General features: G+C 30.3%; 1 protein-coding gene across 6 annotated transcripts in view; it reads right to left on the bottom strand.

The window, feature by feature from the left end:
- LOC129958259 (focal adhesion kinase 1-like) overlaps positions 1–21,433 on the bottom strand; it is a 104,693-nt gene that overhangs the window by 32,228 nt on the left and 51,032 nt on the right. For all 6 annotated transcript variants that reach the window (XM_056070575.1, XM_056070578.1, XM_056070576.1 and 3 more), the window contains 7 exons: positions 13,165–13,339; positions 11,649–11,821; positions 8,228–8,315; positions 6,667–6,743; positions 3,753–3,870; positions 1,632–1,772; positions 1,376–1,453 (listed from right to left, as the gene is read on the bottom strand). In XM_056070575.1, coding sequence (XP_055926550.1) covers positions 1,376–1,453; positions 1,632–1,772; positions 3,753–3,870; positions 6,667–6,743; positions 8,228–8,315; positions 11,649–11,821; positions 13,165–13,339 — 850 coding nt within the window. The remainder of the gene's footprint in view (positions 1–1,375; positions 1,454–1,631; positions 1,773–3,752; positions 3,871–6,666; positions 6,744–8,227; positions 8,316–11,648; positions 11,822–13,164; positions 13,340–21,433) is intronic.

The following is a 21,433-nucleotide window of genomic DNA, read 5'->3' as shown; positions in this document are numbered from 1 at the left end:
TTTTACGAATTTTTTGTTTAACAAATAAAACTAACGTTTTTCAAAAAAATGTTAAATACAACACAATTGCAAAATATGATAATGTATTAATGGTTTTCAATAATTCAAGTAAAAGACTATACATATACACTGAGAAGCAATCTTATACTGAGACAATCTTAAGTTTAGGAAAATTGAAACACATATTTCCAAATTATGCTTCGGAAATTCAAAAGGCGTGGCAGAGATAAGTAATCAGTTGGCAGTGTTCAATGAAAATACGTTTATACATTTGGGAAAAAAAAATGATGCCTTATAGATGATGATTTGAATTTTGGTATTAGAGACAGTTAATGAATTCTGGAATGAAATTTGATGGATAAAATAAATTAACCTCCATTCAGCCTGAAGGTTAAGTAATTCAAAAAAGTAAAAAAAGGTAGAAGCACTGATATATAATCAGAAATTGCAACAGTGGGGACTAAGTATTTCCTCTCAGCCATCTGAAATTAGTCTGTATATGTTTAGGAGAACTGGTATACACCCACTAATTGGATATCACTATTAAGAAAATGTTAAATGAATCCAAGAAGTCTGCTGAATATTATCCAAAATCTGGAACACCATACTAGTGGTCAAAAGTAAACATACTTCTAAACATTGGAATGTACAGTACCATAATAGACACTGAATAAAAAAAGGCAAAAAAAATCATGGTGTAACACTTAGTGCGATCTTATCTAGAGATACTTCAGTTCCACTAACATAAGTACAAAAATCTTTACAATTCCCAAGCATTTCAAAGTTACTATAACCCAAGATACAATCTATGATAATAGAATAAGCATCTAAACTAAATACAGTAGGATAAAGTCATCTGAAAAACTGTCATAACTCGTAAGATTTTTTTTTCAAACTTTCCACAAATTTTAAACTAATTGAACTAGCACTTTTTGGATGCAATTTAGTAGTTCAAGATACAGAACTTCTAAAATAAACAAGGTAATGTGCGAAGACTAATTCAATTTTTATAAATGAACAATCTTCCTGATTGAATTAGCAAATCACTTAAGCTTTAATATATAAAAGTTGAAATGATTTTTAGGTAAGGAGCAATACTAAAATGGTTTATTGAGAAGCAACAAAATATACATGTCATGTACTAAGTTTATTTAATATCGCTAACTATCACTGAACACGATTGTACTGTAGTTGCTCCAGAAATGACAAAGTTTGGGATAATATAAAGCACCCGTGTTACATAAATAATTTAAATTCTAGAAAAAAAATCTCATTTTAATAAAAAAATTTAAAAATTAGTATAGTAAAAAAGCTAATCTTCGTTTCACACATCATTAACTTCGAAGAAAACCTAATAAAGAATCAAAATACTTACAGCAGCATTAGGATCTGTAAGGAAACTTATTCCTGCATCAGCGCTGACAATAAGCTCTACTGGAACACTCCAACCTGTCTGTTTAACAGAAAATAATTGTTAAAAAAAATCAATAACAACGCACGCAGATTATAAGCACAAAAAAAAACACGTACATCCAAACAATTAAAGTAGTATTTCTATTTATGCTTTAAGAAAATACTGAAAATATAAAAAGAAATATCTAGTATTCCATCCACACAAAACCTGAACTTACCCCTAAAGCACACTTGAAAGTTTCTCTATCATATTTCACAACAGGATGAACCATATCAAGAAACATGAACATGCAATCAACTTCTGACAAAGAAGCAAACCTCTTAAATTGATTTTGGATCATTTTGCGAAGTGCTTTTGGCTGCAAATAAATGTAATTAAAATGTAAAAGAATTCATCTAAGAATTATTTGATTACTAAATTAAAATAATTGAGAAAGTATGGTACTTTTCTACATGATTAAATAAAAGTAAATTTCAAACACAAAGTATGTTCTTTTGGATGTGAATATCACAAAAATATAATATTCCTGATTCAAACATACTAGCTTGATAAATTCCTTTTACCCCTCACTAAGCTAACCAAAATCTGAATTTACTTTAAATTCACTTGTATTTTTCTGAAGTAAAAGCAACATGGCAGGAGGATGCTTTAATCAACATGTATATATGTAATGATATTTTAACTCCAATTTCAATTTAATCAATTTTCAAGATTTTATCTTAATTTAGCCTATAGTAACTTCATTCTAAAATATTCTCTTATTTCGTGATCCAATTCCACTGTCTCTACTTAATTAATTCAAGAGAAGCTTTGTTAAATTGCTGAATCAGCTAAAACTAACTTTCCCACACTCCACGTGAAGAGACAAAATACTGCTGATGAGGCAAATTCTTTTTTAAAAAATCTCCCTGTGTTTCCCCTACCTTGTCCACGCGTGTAACGAAAATTCCTATCGAAATCTCGTAATACATTAGCACTGTAAAGAAATATTTTCCATATCAAAATCATAGGTTATATAAGACCAGGGATAAAATGTCCAAGAGTTTTTTCCTCATTCCTTTTCTGTGTCGTTCTGTGTGCTCATCGCTTGTACATATGCCTGCTTCTTCAAAATGAAATAAAACGACGTCACGAAATTAAAAGTATCTTTACTGTCTTCAAACTGCATTCTGCTTCACATAAAATAATGCTTACATATATATATATATAAAATTAAGATGTAAAATCAAGATTGATTTCCATCCCTTCTATATTACATACTATAAATATAGGAGGGGAGGGAGATTTTATAAGAAAACATAATGCATCGCGGATAATATCGAAAGAAAACTTCATTTAATGTTTTAAAAAGAATGGCTAATACCCAGATACCAAATTATTCCAACATTAAACATCACACTGAATTTACTAGGACAGAGTATGCCTTTTTTTCTCCCCCTGAAATTTTATAAGCAGTTGTTTCAAAGGTATTAGACAAACTTCAAGAGTAAATCAAGTTATAAGATATCAATTTTTAACAGAGCATGGATCTATAAATGCAATGAGCAACTGCTTAGAAGACTTTCAGCTAATGAAATACATAAAAGAATGGCATACACCAGAAGAGCATAACAGGTTTAATGGAAAACAAATTCACAATAACAAAACAATTGCAGGAAAAATAACATTACAAATCATTATGTATTATTACAGATACAATGGCAAGTTGGATCTAGTATCAATAACAAGCCTATGGAGTTATTTAAAGCGCAAAAATCCCCATCCAAAGAGCGCTACAAGCTTTGCACATTGATATTCATGTATCTGTGGCATTAAACTACTGAGGATTTGCAATCCACTAAATCTGTGTTGTACATTTTATTTAGAACATCCCTTTTGCTCATTTCTATGGCAAAGAGCTCCCTGTAATGATCACTTTTTTTTTGTTTGTGATGCTATGTTTTACTGCCAAAATGATGTTTCGTATGCATAACTTAATGCCCAAGGACTTCTGAATCAACCAGTGCATGTTTGGAAATTTCAAGAATTACCAAATTTTTTGGAAGAATTTGGAAATTCTAAATCAAGTATACAAAAGTTAATAAAATTTTAGGAGAAATGAAAGTAAAGTACGAAATATCTCACCACTCAATACAATTTTCAAGTAACAGTTTATGAATTAATTTTGAAATTCACTATTTAAAAAATAATTATTTCATAAACTTAAACATGTAAAGGTGGTGCATGTATTAATTTCACAATACTTCTGAAGGAACTAAATCAAAATATCCCTTTTTAAAATAAAACTACAGTAAGAACAATTCAACTGATTAAAAAATTTAAAATGAGAAATATATACTTTATTATTAGTTATCACAGGTGACGGAAGGAACTTGTGTAATCCAACGTCTTTTTCTAGGAACTCAAAATTAGACTTTTTGTCCAAAGCTACGTGGGTCATATCTTTAAAAAATCGCCTAGAAATGAAAAACAACAATTTAAAAAAAAAAAAAAAGAATGAAGGAAGACATATTATTCAGGATCAGCAAAACACAATCCCCCCCCCCTTCCCCAAATTATAGAGGAAGTGAATTTGGTGCCCGAATATTGCTTTCTTCTAGTCTCAGATAGTTAAATAGCTATGATGTTTCAATGAAACAGTTTAAATTTTTAGCATATATGTCAACAAGAAATTAACAAGCTGTGACTTTAAAATAACACTAATGGATAAACACAGGTTGAGTAAAAAATGATCTAATAAACATTTTCCTAAAGAGAATTTATATCAAGTGAAAAGAATATGCTAGCTAGTTTGCAGTCATCCTTTATCTTCTTTAGACTCACATATCTTGAAAAATGAAGTGTTTTATCATCAAAAGTCAGACATTTTAAATAAGCCAGTTCATAATACATGAGATGCACATCTCCATATTTATATGCAGTTACAAATCAAACACACCATATTAATAATATAGGCAGTAATAAGACAGGAAAAATCAATAATGTTGAGAATTTCAATAATGCTTTGAATCATAATTATCCTTTGGACTTCCTATTTAGTAGCATAAATAAAAAAAAAATCATTATGTCCTCCAAGTTTCATGACATTACTCTATCTCACATGCATCTATCTTTAATATATTTAATTAGTTATTTGGTAAAAGAAATGCATTTTATTTAAGAAACTAAACTGTATTTCAATGATTTAAACTTTAATTCCTAACAAAGAGAGTGCTGTGAGTCAAGATTATTTTTATTTACTTTCTTAATTTTATATTCTTAAAAATTTCCCAATATATGCAGGCTATTTTCATATTGTTTTTTTTAATAAATGCATTAAGATATATTTTCGATTTTATGCTCATCAACTGTAGGGTTGATTCACCATTTAAAATAAAGTAAATTTGTCACTTCCATTTTTAACTGATAAGAAGAGATGTATCTGAGTAAATCGATATAATTATTCGTTTTTATATTTCAATTTATCTCCTTCCTTTCAGAGGTGCTGTTAAATGTATTGATTAATTAAACAATTAGTAACCGAACGTTAAACTAGATAAACACAATATCCACAATAACCTAATGACACTACATGAAAACACATTACATCCTTATTCAATAACAAAAATTACCACATCAACAGATTTGACACATCCAAACTATTATGAATTAAAAACACAAATAAATTAAATAAGCTTGCATAATTTTAGCTAAAAATATATCTTATTAATGTGCTTATAAATCGAATATATCAAATTGTCACAATTTTCTATTTATGCAGCAAAAATAACATTTGAGGCCACCAAAGGAGTAAATTAATTATGACAATCATTTAAAATTCAGTAACATTAAATTTGAAACTACACAGGTGTGTGGGGTTAAAATGTTGCAGGGCTTCCCGATAATGTTCATAAAAGTCATTTATGTCAATAATGTCAGGTATACAAACACTCACAAAAAAAAATCAATTCACCAAGGGACTCTATTCAGAGAGAGGAGGGAAATTGCACGGAGAGAACAATTACATTGCCCACTGCAGACGTTTTTCACAATTACATCTACAAAGTTGACTACATCATTATGAACCACATGATTGTCTATCCCAGCTACACTCCCCGTGGATTTCCCTCTCTTCGTTCGAAAGTGTTTCCGACCTCCAAACCAAATGTAGTCACACTCATTTATTTAGCAGTAAGCATTTAACATGTTCATCAGCACAAAATGCTATATGGATGAAATTTGTTATGCAGATTTATCATCAAAATTGTATATTTGTGTTAGACTTTGAACCAAATCTGTATCAAGAACTAACCATTTATAGGTCTATATAATCGCGAACATAAGTCAAATATGAAACCAATTAGATAAATTTGGTACGCGGATGTATGGCTAAAATTGCAGAAAATTTGAATGCAGTCGGTGAAAAGGAAAGCGTCTAAAATATACATACTCAGTTTTCTTCATTATATTGCGAAACACATCATTCTATACCATTAACGTAAGGAAAAGATATTCACGTTAGCGAAACGCTTGATCTTCGAAAGTTTGCCAATTTCCACACACACTACCCCAGCCTGTTATACGCTTAGAAAATGCGGAAGAAGGTGCTAGATTGTATAAGTGCACTAGAAAGTCGGGGGGGGGGACTCTCCGACTGATTTTAGAGAGGTAATATTAATTATTTAATTTAAAATTGTGTTTATTTATATTTAGTGGAACTTTTTAGATAAATTTAGATACACCTTTTATAATTTATTTACTTTTGTTTTAGCATCTTTAATGTAAATCTGTGAAGGTTTCACGGTTAGATTTTTCTCAATATTCTTTTATATTTTTTTTCCTCCTGTCTGCTCCCATAGGGCACATACATATAATAAATTTTATTATACAATCTCTATAAATGCAGCTTTTAACTTATTCAAGTAAACTCTAAAACTAATTGTTTTTGGCCTGTTTTAGTAATGTTATTAATGCATTATTGCAAAATAAATGGCCTGATATTAGCACACAACATTTCAAAATTATTGCTAATTCATACAGCCAAAACCTCATTAATAAAGGAATTTGAAATTTCACCAAAATCCACAGAAATCTCAGAATTGGCAGAATATAAAAATTCTATTCAATAAATCCTAAAACATCAGATAATAGCACACCTAGTAAAAAAAATAAATAGCGGTATGAAAAGCTAAAGGTCAGTCTTAAACATTATAAAGGTAAATCAATCACTTTATAATCCATTATTTTTATTTAAGAAAAATTAATGATATTACCTGATTTCTATACAGCATAAGTGAATAGCTAAATCTTGATCTATATTGTTATTGATCTTCAAATAATCATTTTTAACCTGAAATAAATACATATAAAATTAAATACAGCCAATGAAAGACAAATAATTTTCTTAAACTTTCAATTGCCAAATTTTATACATAAGCAGTCATTTTATACAGCAAAAAATCTTTTTGCTTGCCATACAAAAATAATAGTAATTATTATTAACAATAATCAACTGCATAAAGTCCATTAAGAAGAGAGATGAATTTACTATTTTTAACCTCTTCGCATAAGATAGAGGATGAGGTAAAATCAGCATGTTTCCTTTTAGATTAGCAAAGAAGGGTCTCTGCTTATATATGAGAAAATCTAATGATTCACGGACACTTGGTCAACCCTTATCTGACCTCACAAAGCGAATCAATCTTTTGCTAAAAACATGGTTTAATAACGCCATCTTATAAAAAAATAATTTCTTTCTGAAAGTCCGACGCAAGAATGTGTTGTTTTGCCCTGAGGAGAATCAACGTAAGCAAAGATATGCGGCATTCGAACCAGAAGAGTCCAATGCAATTACACATATTGGGCATTCAGCCCTGAAGAGAATTCAATGCAAACTCACATATTCGGCATTTACCCTGGAGGGTTAAAATTATGCGAAATGCATGAAAGTCCTCTAAATAACTGAACAAAAAAGAATGTGTTTGTTTTGCAATAAGAAATGAAACAACTTACTTAAGGGCAATACATAGAAGAATTAACAAAAGAACATGAGAAGTTATAATTAAAACTCATCTTCATATAAAATATTTAAACATAATAATAGAAATTCTCTCAATAAATGCTATGAGATTAAGCAATTCTATTAACTATTAAAACGTCTTCAGTGATAAAAAGAAATAGTTATAAAAATGTCAAACAACAAATTTTCAATATCTGTATATCTAAATAATGGCATCCACAGAAAACAATACATACAATATGCAAAGGGTAGATTTATAGATTTCAGATGAAGTCTGAGTTAATTTAATGCACTTTGATTAACATCTAATTTGGAAACAACATGAGGGGATGGACCACGTCATTTTGAGCATTAATCTGATGACAACACAGCTGGCAGACCCCTCATCCAAATTCCCAAACTACAACTGTGACAGGATGTAGAATAGATTATAGCATGTTCCAAGCTGATGTAAAGGGCAGAAATTAGATGGAATTGGACCTCGATGCCACATCCCATCTGTTTTAAAATAGATTCTGGTCACACAGTTAATACCAGAATTTAAGGGAGGAAAATGTTGGCTTGACCCAGAAACAGATTCCAATTGAAAAGAAATGTTTAGTTTGAATTTCGAAATCCCAAATAAAGTTTTCTAAACATCACTACAATTAAAAACTTATGTGCTCTGTGATACATTTTTTTCTTCCAAGTTACTGATATGCTCTTTTGTAATGCAAAATATTAACATTATTCAAACATTAAAGGTTGGAGAAAATATCAACAGACAGAATCAAGCTTAATATAAACAGTATTAAACTAGTAGCAACTTCACTTACTTGCTCGTAAAAATACAAAAATGTCGCTTTATCTTTTTCATACATATCTCTTAAATCTTTAGGAACAAATCTAACACGCAGTTCAAACCTACAAAAAGATAAAATAAGAGCATGAAAATTAAAAATAATTATTTTTAAAACTTTGAATTGTTAAATTTGTGCGTGTACAAGAAATTGAAAAGGATGGTAAAAGAAAGTCACTTAAGATTCAGTCATCTTCAAAGAAACAAAAATTAAGATCATATGGAAATTCTTAGGGAATTTGCGACTATTTTAAATATGACAAAAAAAAAATCAGATAGTAATAGACAGCAAGGAATATAATAATTCGCTTTGGCCTTATCAGTAAATGCTTTATTGAGGAAATATGTACAGGATCATTCAATTCCATATATGAAAACTTCCAGGTTACTCAAGGGGTGTCAGTTTTGTGCATTAAAGATGCAATAAAATGCTTCAATTATGTGGAACATTAAACATAGTTTTTAGAATATTAAAATAAATGATGCACAAGAAAGATAAATGACAAAAAAGATAAATTATTTAACAAGCAAATTCATTATATGAAAAAATATATAACATTTAATAATGCAATAATAAATATCATTTAATAATCGACCAATTTTATTTATATTCTATGCGCCCTAACTTTTATTGTAATTGGAAGAGTACAAAGTAACTGAATCAAATAAAACTCTACTTGCAGGTTTTTTTTTTTTTTTTTTTTTTTTTTTTTAGTAATTTCAATTGCAATGTTTTTCAATATGAGCTTTTACGTTAATTCAGATTTTTTTTTTCACTTAGGCTTATTACTTTGAAATCAAATTACGACTCAGGTTTCAGGAAATTGGTTTTCCAGAGTTCTAATTTGTTATCAGACTTTTGGATAAATTCTTGCGATACATCATCACATCCATGTTATATACATGGTGATTCAAATTAAAGTATCCCTGTTTGGTAACATGCGGCGAGAATGCAAGGACATTTGTTGAACTTGGTGAGGATTCGCAGTGGACTAGATACGGCAGTTTTGGATATTCACTGTTCCACACATGTGAAAGTGAGCCTCAGCGGTCCATAGGATGTTCCACTGCCAATTCTGTTCCACCTCCATCCATGCCAAGAAAGTTAAAGCACCGTTATCAGCTGGTTTTAACTCTTGCAAGCGATGGATCTTATGCGGATGGGCTTGCTATCAGCATTCACCTCCGAACTGTAGAGTATGACAACTCCAGTTGCCTTGATACGGTGCGCTCACTACATGTCCCTGCTGTGTTCGAAATGGCTTGCTCAACGACAGAGGTTGCGACGTCTTCAACCACTTGCGGTATCCGCGTTTTACGTCCACTGCCTGTTTTAACATCAAAGCTGCCTGTTTCCTCGAAACATTTGACCATTTACCGTAGAGTGTAATGTGCTTTTGGACCCGTGCGCAACTATTTCTGTCCTCAGTATACGCGAAGCGCTTTAGCAACGTTATTGTTGTTTTAGTAAAAAGAAAAAAAAATTTAGTAGCAATACATGCTCCGGCAAAGAGAGAACCATTGTCCTGGCCTAAGAATGTTAGAAACCTGTACGCCTTAGCCTATTATGAAAATTTTATTCTCAAGTGTAGCCCGCAATATCAAATATTCGAATTTTCATCTAGCTAGCGAAATTTGTGCGTTAGTAATCCAATAATGGAGTTTATTACAGATATCTTGTATTCTGTCCTTTACAGATGGTGTCATATTTCATATTCTTTACCTTAAACCAATGACAGCGCCACATTTCACATAGCAGCCTTTTTTGAACTAATTTATTTTATTGCACCAATCAATTTCCCATGGCCTGAAATGTACATCCTCCAAATATGAAGGTTTAACGTCAACTGGTTCTCTCACCAGGTAAATTAAAGTATCCCAAACAGGGATATTTAAATTTTAATCATCCTGTATATTATATACACAAAACAGAGTTTTGCTGATGAGTAGCTGAGAAGAAAACAAATTTGGAATTTATTTTTTCACGGGAGGAAATATTTTGTGACTTGAATCCTTTCACACAGAAACACAAGCAGAAAGAGTGAGAAATTTTCCCCTTATTGCTTTTAAGAGATTCTTTTAGGGATTTCTTTGACACATGTCGAGGTTAGGTTTTTTTGTGTGTGTGTGCAAAGGCCAGAATTGGCCATGCTGCGCCAATAGACACATGTCGAGGAAAGCGAATCTTAAGTATCTTTGGAAGGTATGACGTAGGCGTTAGGGATATTCACCCCTTTGCTTGCAGCGTGAGGATTGCGATTGTCATCGAATTTTTAGAGCGAGTCTTATAAATAATTAAATTTTTAAAAAGTGGGATTTGGAGGATCAGGAAATGAGAAAATTTTAGAATAAAGTAGCATTGACTAATTTTTAAAAAAATTAATTAGAATTTAAATTAGATTAAAAAATATCATTACATATATATACACGCATCGGTTCCAGATTTCAAGATTCCCTATTCACCGAATTTCATGATTTAATTAATTTTTTCCCCCTTGATTAAAATGAAGACAAATTTCCCTATTTAACGAATAATAAATCCCCGAATTAACAAATTATTTCCCCAGCCGAATTTTTTTTTTTTTTTTTTTTTTGTCAGTTTGGATAAAAAAAATATTAGATTGCTTTTCCAATGACTATAGTATACATCTTGTCCGGATAAGATGAGTAGTGAGTATAACTTATCACGTGATATACAGGAAATTCCTTTTTTATTTCTTCCCATTTCATAACGCAGAGAAGTGAGGTGTATTGGATTGAAGTTTAACATTTAACTTTTGAAATAATGTAAAACATAGCAGATTGCAGGAAATAAAAATGAATTTCTTAGAGTGGAAACCTTAACATTTTACACGAACTTGACAAGAGTGTTAAACCACAAAACGCCTTGAAGTTTCTACGCCGACTTTAGTACAATTATTAAACAAAGAGCAGAAATTAAAAAAGCTTTTGTCAAATGAGCTGAAAAATTGAGGAAAATAAGAATTAGTGAAAGTCATTCCTCTTTCTGTTTTGAATTTGACCAAGTGGAACAATTCATCACAGTCGAAAATGAACTTTTTCAAGTCAAAAACCAAGGACATTGTCAAATATTACTCAGTGCATACTTAAATTTTTTTAATTAACAAGTGGGAAAATATTCGTAGTATTTTTAGCAGCCGAATAAAATGTGTACTATTTCTAACAATGGATATTTTTGCGCATTTATCATTGGAGCTGTTCCATAAAGTAAATGCAGATTTTTTTTTTTTTTTTTTTTTTTTTTTTTGGACCCCGACATTAAGAATAATCCCAGATTTAACGAATACAATTTTTTTGAACCTAATGAACCCGTCAGAAAAATAGTAATCCGATTTTACATACACATTAGAAATTCAAAGAGAATCTGTTTCACTTACCTCCATTCATCAATTGGATAATACGAATACTTTTCAAGGATTTGGTACATCCCAGCCTCTGAATGCAGCCAGTACAACTCATTGGAAGGAGTATGTGAAAGTCGAATACCAAATACTGATTCATATGGACGGGGCGTTTCAGAAAGACGCTTCGTAACAACATCTATAACATCCTGCAAAATAACAGGCTGTTGTAAGAATATCAGCGTACTTTTTAAAGGAAGCCAGGAATAAGTCAACCATGCTGTCTGTATTCAATACAAAAACAGTAAAACTGACATATCTCAAGAAAATTTCCTCCAAAATCGGATGTCAAATAAAGCCGAATGAACATAAAAATATTACTTCAAGTTTTTTATAGTAATAAAAAAAAAAAAAAAAAAAAAAAAAAACCAGACAAATAGAATGTTATGGTTTATATTGCTACGAATTTATTATTGTATTAAGTAATTAATGAAAAACAAATTGGGACAAAACCCTTTTAGGAATGCATGGTTTGCAAAAACAAAGTTCACTGCAATATTCATTCGACCAGTAATTGGATTTCCCCCATAATATGAGAAGACAACAAAAAAATACACATCAGTGAAATTCTTTAACTCAAACTAGTATTATGTGCAGTGAATTTGTCATCCAATTTTCTAAACCATGCATTCGATAATAATTCTTCTTTAAAAATCATGAAGGCATAGCAGATATTAAATTAAACTAAAGGCACTACAGATATTCTAATTAAACTAAAGGCACCACAGATATCTTAATAAAACTGCTTATTATTCAGGACGTTTTGAAAGCGAAACAAAAAGAAAACAATTGCTATAATTGTTAAGAATTTTAAAACCAAAGGCAGCTCTTAAAATCTACGCGAAATTTCAAGAAATCATGTATAAAACTTACTTGTATTTGATACATCGGAAAGCACTAACAAAATAAATAAAAAATATTCTTAAACCCAATAACATTAAATTCTGAAACAACAATTTATAATCTGATGTCACTTTCTATTTCAATTATAGCATTTTTTTTTCACCTTCAAAAATACAAATAAAATGTATCCGAGTAAAAAATAATTCTCTTTTAGAAATACATCATTTAACATCAACAACAGAGAAGAGAAGAAAAAAAAAATTTTTTTTAATGACAGTCACACAAATATCCTTTCTTAACCAGTTTAAAAGGCGTTTTTTTTTATTCCATGAAATTAAATAGTCATTACAAATATACAAACATTCATATTCATTCATTACTATTGTGATTGTCCATGCTCATAGGAGCTGCCGATCAACTTTTTAAATTTAGCCATTAAAAATCTAATTAAAGCATAAAACACAATAACAACTTAAAACTCAGACTTAATTTAGAACTATGTGCATACAGTTACATTACCAAAAGGCACCAAAGAAAGCTTTCGTTGATGCACATAGCATAAAATGACAAATATTTACTCTTCAAGTAGTAACCCCCCCCCCAATCAGAAACAGCAGCAAACTAGTATTAGAATGTTAAAAATTATTACCTTTACAGCAGTAGTTTCACCAAACTTGACAATATTAGAATTCCCATTGCTAAGAAATACTTTCAGAGTAGTTCGCTCTTGTTTGTCACTGGGTGAATTAGAATCGATCTTTTGGTACTTTGCATTCTCACCACGTGACAGAATGCATTCCTGCATGTCAGATTCATCCAACATCCTACAAAAGTTATAAGATGAAATTCACTAAATACCAAATGTAAATAAAAACATATTAACGATATTATAAGAGAATTCAAAAGGTAACAAGTAAATCAATAGCAATAAAATTAGTTTTAACTAATATAAACTATCGCAATGATAGCTGCAGCACTTTTATGATATATTTTTTCTTAATTTTTTTTATCACAAAACATATAACAAAATGTAATCCTTATTGCAGGATATGTTGTGAGATTTCATATTATTTTACTATAATAGACAGAAATTAACTGATTAGTTTTAATGTTATAGTCCATGAAAGCTTTTCGTTTCATTTTAAGGAGATCTGTGAAGATACATTCAAATTTAAATTTTCTTTCAGAAAAAAAAAAGAAAGAAAGAAACAGTTTCAACTGCTATGACATTACATTTTAAATTCTAATTTTTTAAAAAACCATTGAGAATTGAATTTTTTTTTCTCCCACTCTGTTTTATACATCACACATAATATACTTGTGATAATAATGAATGTGTGTAATGAAATGAATACACTGATAAGATGAACGACGATGTAGAAGTCTCACTGCTGTATTCATACGAAAACGAGATACTTAAAAATATTTCACATTTAAATTATATTTGAATGCTTTCTAGCCTCCTTCATCATCCAAGTACACTATTCGCTCACGTTTTAAAAAAGTTAGAAAGGGGGAAAACACACACACACAAAAAAAAATTCAATATTCTGATTTTACATTAAACACAGGCCTCGTTTTACTTGTACAACAAAATATAATTCCAATAAATTCAAACTGAGACAAAATAAAATGTTTTTGTAGAACATTAAGTCACGAAAAAATAAGTGATGGTAAGAAATGCAATCCAAAATACTCCTAATTTAATAGGTGTTCTGTTCATTCTTTTTGCAAGACATAGCACACAATAATATTTCATAACATTTTAAAGTTTTGTAAGAAAAAACATAAAACTACATATTAGAATCCAAAAGAAATCCCACTGAAAGATAAGCACAAATGAAACACAAAATTTCAAAAGAAAAATTGTTAAATTTGGATTTCATTAACTTTTATAAAATATAAAATTTATATCTTTCAAAATTAATGAACTTCTTGAAACTCAACATTCAGATAAATTTCACTTTTAAACAAAAATGAAGAAATATATATACATTACTTTTAATTTTAAGAAGACAACTATTTTCCTAGCACTGATTAAAATAACAAGTGTTTTTCGTCAGCATTTCCAAAAATTCAACAAAAGCAATTTCATAATCTGCAAACAATGACATAGATTGCAGAGTGTTTTTTTTAATGACTTTCAGACTTGTTTTTAAATCCTATTTTTAAAGAAATCGCTCAACAATACTAAATCAACATTCAATCTCAAATGGCCTACACCAAGGAACGATTTATATAGATACAGAAATTTCCTACAAAAATTATCCAAAGATTCCAATGTGAAATTCAGTTGCGGATTTCCGATTAGGCAGCCTGGCCAATTACCTAGCATCACTGTGAAAAAAAGGAGCCAAAGGCAGATTTAAAAAAAAAATTTTAGTTATCAAGATAAAAAATCCAAATTCTATGAATTATAAAATTTTAAGATATTTCTACTTTATCAAGCATAATTAGACATGTTCCTATATGTTTCATTAAGCTTACTTCGTTATTATAGTATTTATAAAATCGAACTATTACTTCATTTTTACACAGTAAATAAAAAAAAAAAGTTGAGCTAAAATAAATCATTACCATTATAGAATACAGTGTGCTTTTATTATTATTATTATTATTACTATCCATAAATTCATATAACACAGTAGCATTTAAACATTTGCAATGGCAAGAAATGCAAAGGTGCGTGTGCCAAAATAATCCATTGTAATTCGCTGCTAGGCCACACAAAGCATCCGATATCTTATAGAAATCGGAAAAAGATTTATATCTTCTAAATGAATTAATTTTTGACCTAGGGCTGCTCCTCTAAATTTTGTTCTGGTAAACAAGATAGATCGCAAACATCATTTTTCTTCTGTGACAATTGGCTGTTGATGTGTGCAGCAAGGCTTTGACAATTCTGTGACAAAAGCATCTGAACGTGCTTGGCGCGTCTTTTCACCACAAGAGGTTAATAATTTCAGATTTTTAATTCTTAGAAAAAGGACGTGCTTCTGCAGATGATTTGCCTGAATCGTTTGCATGGCATTCAAGGACATGAATAAATTTAATATAAAATAATAGGGTATCCTATGGATATATAAATTAATTACCATTTGTATAGGTAAAAAGATACTAGACGTCATGCAAGGCATTCCTAAATATTAATATTAAATATTACTAGATCATAACTTTTATAAAGATCATAACTTTTGGATTTACAAAAAGGTAGCAAAACACTGGGAAAAAAACGATTTTTTTCTTAATTACATATTACATATATTATTAATTACATTTCTTAAATACATAATATAATTACATTTTATAATTAAAATCTAAATAAGCAGAATTATGAAAGAATAAAAATTTCTTGAATAATGGGAGGGGCCGAAAATAGATATCCTTGACAATTTCATATTTTGTCGTCGCCGAAAACAGCTTTGCATACAAAGCGCATTTCCAAACCACAATTTTTGTTCCTCCCAAAGTCTGTGTTTCCCAAAAATTTTCTTTTTGGAAAAAACAAACCACGAGCCAACTACAGTTATTTTCTTTTTCATGTTGTTTTCCTTCCCAGATCAATAAACTTGTGAACTAAACGTAAAAAAGACAAAGAGAAGCTAAGTAAAATTATAAATAATTATAAGTAAATTATTCGTTGCGTTTTCTCTCCCCCTTTAGAATAGCTTCTGAAATGACTACAAAGCACCTTTTCTATCTATGCGTTTTTAAAATACAGATATTTTTCGAAATCATTCTCTTTAAAATTTGTTTATTAAAAAAATGCTGCAACGAATAATGGCGTTCGCGCATTTTTTTTTTAAACTTTAATTTCAAACTCTGCATTCAGAAACAATAACTTTATCACTGTTTTCAAAAGCAGATACACTACACAGTTACATACAATTATAATAATTTCACTGGTTATTCAAGTGAAAACAGGCACATCAAAAAGCAAAACTGAAACATTCACCAAAACGTTAATGCAAGAACTTACAAGAATAAATGGCCCAGATGGCTGTTTTCATTCGTATGTTTGCTCACTAAACAGCGAAGAATTTTACAGGAAAATCTGCTAGAAAATTCAAACTTAAAATCCCTTTAAATCTAAGCCTAAGAAGGTTATATACGATAAATTTTAACTTTTTGGCATGCTGTAATAAATGTACTTGTATCATTATTAACCGTATGCCGCTGGCGAACAATAGTTAAGAAACAACCTATTAAAATGCGATTTTAGGGGGGTTTTAGGAAGGGGGCGATTAATCGCTCATATAAATACCAGAAAATCGAATGTGTATTTTAGGCGCCTTTTACTCAACCGATTAAACCCAAAATTGGATACAGAACTACGATTATAGACACAAAAACATGAACTAAATTTCATATATTTAAGTCAATCCGTTTTTGAATAAGGGCGTTTACATGTTTATGAAGTACAGACTGACAGACGGTCAATCAATTGACAGATTTGGTTTAAAATTTGATATACATCGATACTTTTGATGTCAAATCTGTGTGCCAAATTTTATTCATCTTGTTCTCTTCATTTTAAAGTTATTGTCTTGAATAATATTTGAACAGTAGGACTGATTTCCTCTGAATGGATTTCGTTCAAAATTAGATGGAAATCTACAAATATGGTGCAAAGTCCATAAACCATATTTCATCTAAATCAAAGCATTATTGAGTTATCGTACTCATAGACCGACAGACAAATATAATTCCAAAATTGCGTTTTTCGGACTAGGGGAGGTCCGAGGCGAAGATTCAACAAAATCTGGAGTTTGAATTTTTGACGACTACAATATTTTTTCCTTTGTATATTTTGTATATCAGAAAGTTAAAAAGAGAGCCATATATAATAAGTAAATAAAATAGGTTAGCAATTTACGTCCCAATCAAGGCAGATATCCCACAATTCACTAGGTTAATAACTGGATATTTGAGGAATAAAATAAGCAAAATGATAAGAGAACTTAACATAATTCTCATCTAATTGCATATGAAATATATTTGTGCTTCAAATTAACAAACGCTTCAATAATATATGTTCTGACCATGGAATAATTCAGTTTCTTGACATTTTTCACTCCATAAGCAATTTCAGCACAAAAAAACTCCCGCGATCCCCTCCACATTTCTGATTCGGAAAATTTTGCCACAAATCTCAAAAATGGTACAAGAGAAAATTAAGCCTAAGATAAACAAAACAAAAAAGAGATAAAGAGAGATACATGTCCTTCGAAACTGGTATTTGTGAAATTTACTGGATTTTTTTTCCCAAGTCAAAATAATTTGCTTAACCACATTTTACAACCTGAAAGACGGGTGTGGTAACAATTTTGCGATCCCACAACAACTGAAGAAAACATGAAACAATTATATATGTATTATAACTAAGATACATTACCAGTCATTGAAATTCATATACAGCATAATAAATATTTTTTTCAATCAATTACATGAATTCTGAAAAATAACAGCAAGGGCTACAACAATGAGATCCGCAGAGCCGAAGCTTTGAAACACTGCGTGATCCAGATCTAAACAACACAAATGAAGAGCACATTCGCGAAAATTAATTTGAACTTATTTGTCGCTAAACAGATTTTAATCAAGAAAGTAATAAAATATTATTGCATCACAATGAAATATTTGCTTCTAGAAAAATATTAATATTTTAAAAATATACGTGATGTAATCACAACCATATCTTTATATATAGATGAAAATTTTGCAACACATGCATTTCTGGTGATTACGCATCAAACACATTGCAAAGTCTGAGCTATAAATTATCCACCTTGAGACAAAAGTATATATAGAGAAAAGGGAAAGTTGGTTCACTAGACAAATGAATAAATTTAATGCTCATAATCAAACTCACAATGGTTATGAATGACGCAACTTTTAAATTTTGGAAATAAGGGTACAAATTTTAGACAATTTCTTTAATTTTCTTATTGAGTTTAGGTTTATTACTTTCTTTTATTCCTAAAGAATATCGACTTCTATGCGATAATTATCTTTTACTGAAGTTAGTATCAATAACTAATCTCATTTATCAGTATACAACAAAGAACGAAAAGAAGAATTGCAATCTGCATGAAATTGCCTTCATATGGTTTCAAAAACGGAGGATTAATCTAACATGACTAAAGTAATTTCAAAAATTGCTATACATCGAAGAATCATAGATTTCAATCAATGCTAAATACGGGAGACATTTTATCTAATATTTTTAATAATAAAATTTTAAGAAAGTGCATAAATCAGCACAGGGAAAAGTAATTATAAGAATCTGATTATTATTTACCTCTTAATACAATAAAGCTTAACACATATTCAGTGGCGTAGGAAGAAGGAAGCTTTGGGTGCAGTTTGTACCAATTTAAAATTGTGACACAACCTGACAAAACACCCGGTGATGAAAAATTGCCGGTTATATATCAATGGATCTTCTTGTTCTCTAAAAATTATGTCAAATAATTTACAAGGGCTTTTACTATCTCAGATTGCAAATGATTTCGATGCTGTAATGATTTAGTTTATAAGTTTAGTGAGTGAAAGAAAACGGTCTGTTCCTAATCTCATTTAAGATTTTTCTTAACTTTATTGTGTTTCTGTCGGCATCATGTAAGAGGAATTTTTCGAAACTCAAGCTTAAGATTTACTTCAGATCCTTCATAAACCAAACACGGTCCTCTAACCTAGTTCCTTAGCAACTGAAAACAGTGTAGTTAAAAATTTGGATTTTGATGACGTCATTTCAAAATTTGCTGAACAAAAAATTAGAGAGAAGAAATTCCAAATATCATTAAAATAAAGTTTGTTGGAGTAGAAACAAGAGAATGAAACCTGTAAACAATTGAGTTTTCATTATAAATTGAATATTAATAATAAAGTGTGCTCTAAATACTGTCACCAAGAAAAAAGATTTCTTACATTGTGCATTAAACTGACTTATTAATAATAAGGTATTTTGCTTCTTGAAATTCATAAAAAAATGTTTGAAAATAATTAATATTATGTTCTCGTTACTAATACAGTTAAATTTTTTTTTAAATATTTACTCAATTAATTTTACTACATATTTTGGTCGACATGAGGGAGACAAGTTAAAACTGCACCAAGTGCCACTAGATCTTGCTAAGCCATTGCAAACATCACCGTTCAAAAACCCTGAATGTTTAAAATTTCATTGAAGCTTGTACATGACATTAGTTCCCCCTCTTTTCTTTCCCCTCTCATATGTTTATACACATTTTTATAAATTAAATGACCCGTGTAAAATAATTTGTCGAATTCCTTTCAAGGTTATTGAGCCTTTCGATGTATCATGAGAGGAATATTTTATTGCTAGTAATGATAACACTGAAATTAAAAGATCAGTTTTTGTAACGTGACATGAATAATGTCAGATACAGAATGACAGATATTACGACTGCTAACAATTTCGTTAAATTGAATTACTTTTCTGAGTCAGGAAAAATATGGCGTATTAAAATGCATATGATATATTACAGGATTAAGTTTACTTTAGACAATTCAAGGTGAAAGTAAATAATAGCCGGGAAGATTAGCAGATGCGATGTGAATCGTCAATTAATTTCGAAACCTGAATCTCTATAGCAGAATCTTCACTTGCAACTAAAGCTTAAATTAATAAACGGATAATAACACAATGCCATTTCATTAAACTGAAAAAACACCAAATGTTTTGTTAGTTTTCGTATATATAAAAGCATGTGCATTTCTCAGATTTTTAAAATTTTAATGAAGAACAATACAAAAAAAGGCATTATGTTACAATGTATTCAATAAAATCTCAGGATTATGAAATATTTTGAAAGAATTGTCTTCTTGGTAACATTAAACAAAAACATATCCTTAATAACACGATAAAATATTTTTCAATTTCCGCAATGTCTGTATAAACGTGTCCGTTCGTTTTATAATGAGCGAACCTCAAAGCAACACAATAGCATTCAGTGCCAATTGTCATAAACTGCATAGAATATGATGTAACAGTGATTTAAAATGGATTTAAAGGAGTTTGCGTTTTGGATTATGCGAGAACCGAAATGGTTTGTAGCAAAACTGTAAATCTATACATTATTAATCAGAAAATGAATTCTATCGGGGGGAGGGAGCACCCGAAACATGGGGATTAGAAGATTCCGGTATAGTAGTTGGTTACAGGATGAGCGCATTTAGACTGTGTAGTCGAGTTACCCCCATTTTCATGAAAAGACAATTTCCTACAGGAAGGTCTGTACCGTGGCCGGTGAAGGCTATTGGGACTCAACCTTAGTTACTATCTCCAAGCTGTCGAGAGGAGAGGAATAGAGAACAATTGTCCCAGAGACAATCATTCTTTCTACCTCGAATGGGCGTGAGTTGCTCCGACGAGGTTAATCAGAAATTGAGTCAATTCAACATGACGTCAAGACTGCAGGAAAGACTATGTATGTCCTCTAATTGCAAGATGCCATATCATGTACGGTGACGTCGTGTCCTTTTTTCCACCTGAAAGATGGGACAATGATTCCAAAATTAAATTGTCCCGGCGCACTTTTCATGACTACTTGACTCCATTTTAAAATGGTTTATTAAACTATCAGTTACGAAAATGAAGCATCGATTCCTAGCTTTATTTCAATTAAATGAACAAACATACGTTTCGGTATCAATAAAACTACACAACAGCAAAGACTATTTTACTGGTTAGAATAGGAAGTTATGACATGAAATCAATTTCTTTGTAAATTTTCTATTTAATTAAAACACTCGGTACTTTCGAAATTAATAAAAGCTAATGTATTCTTTCATAAAACTAATCAACGAGGTCGCAGTTCCCTAGTGCAAAGATCTCGATTTCGAGTCTAGGATTTCCTAGTTCGAAAGCAGATTCCAACGAAGAACCGTCGTAT

The sequence above is a fragment of the Argiope bruennichi genome, chromosome X1, assembly GCF_947563725.1.
Source record: "Argiope bruennichi chromosome X1, qqArgBrue1.1, whole genome shotgun sequence".
NCBI lineage: Eukaryota > Metazoa > Arthropoda > Arachnida > Araneae > Araneidae > Argiope > Argiope bruennichi.
The sequence above is the reverse complement of the archived record's forward strand: the minus strand, read 5'-3'. Positions and strand labels throughout refer to the sequence as shown.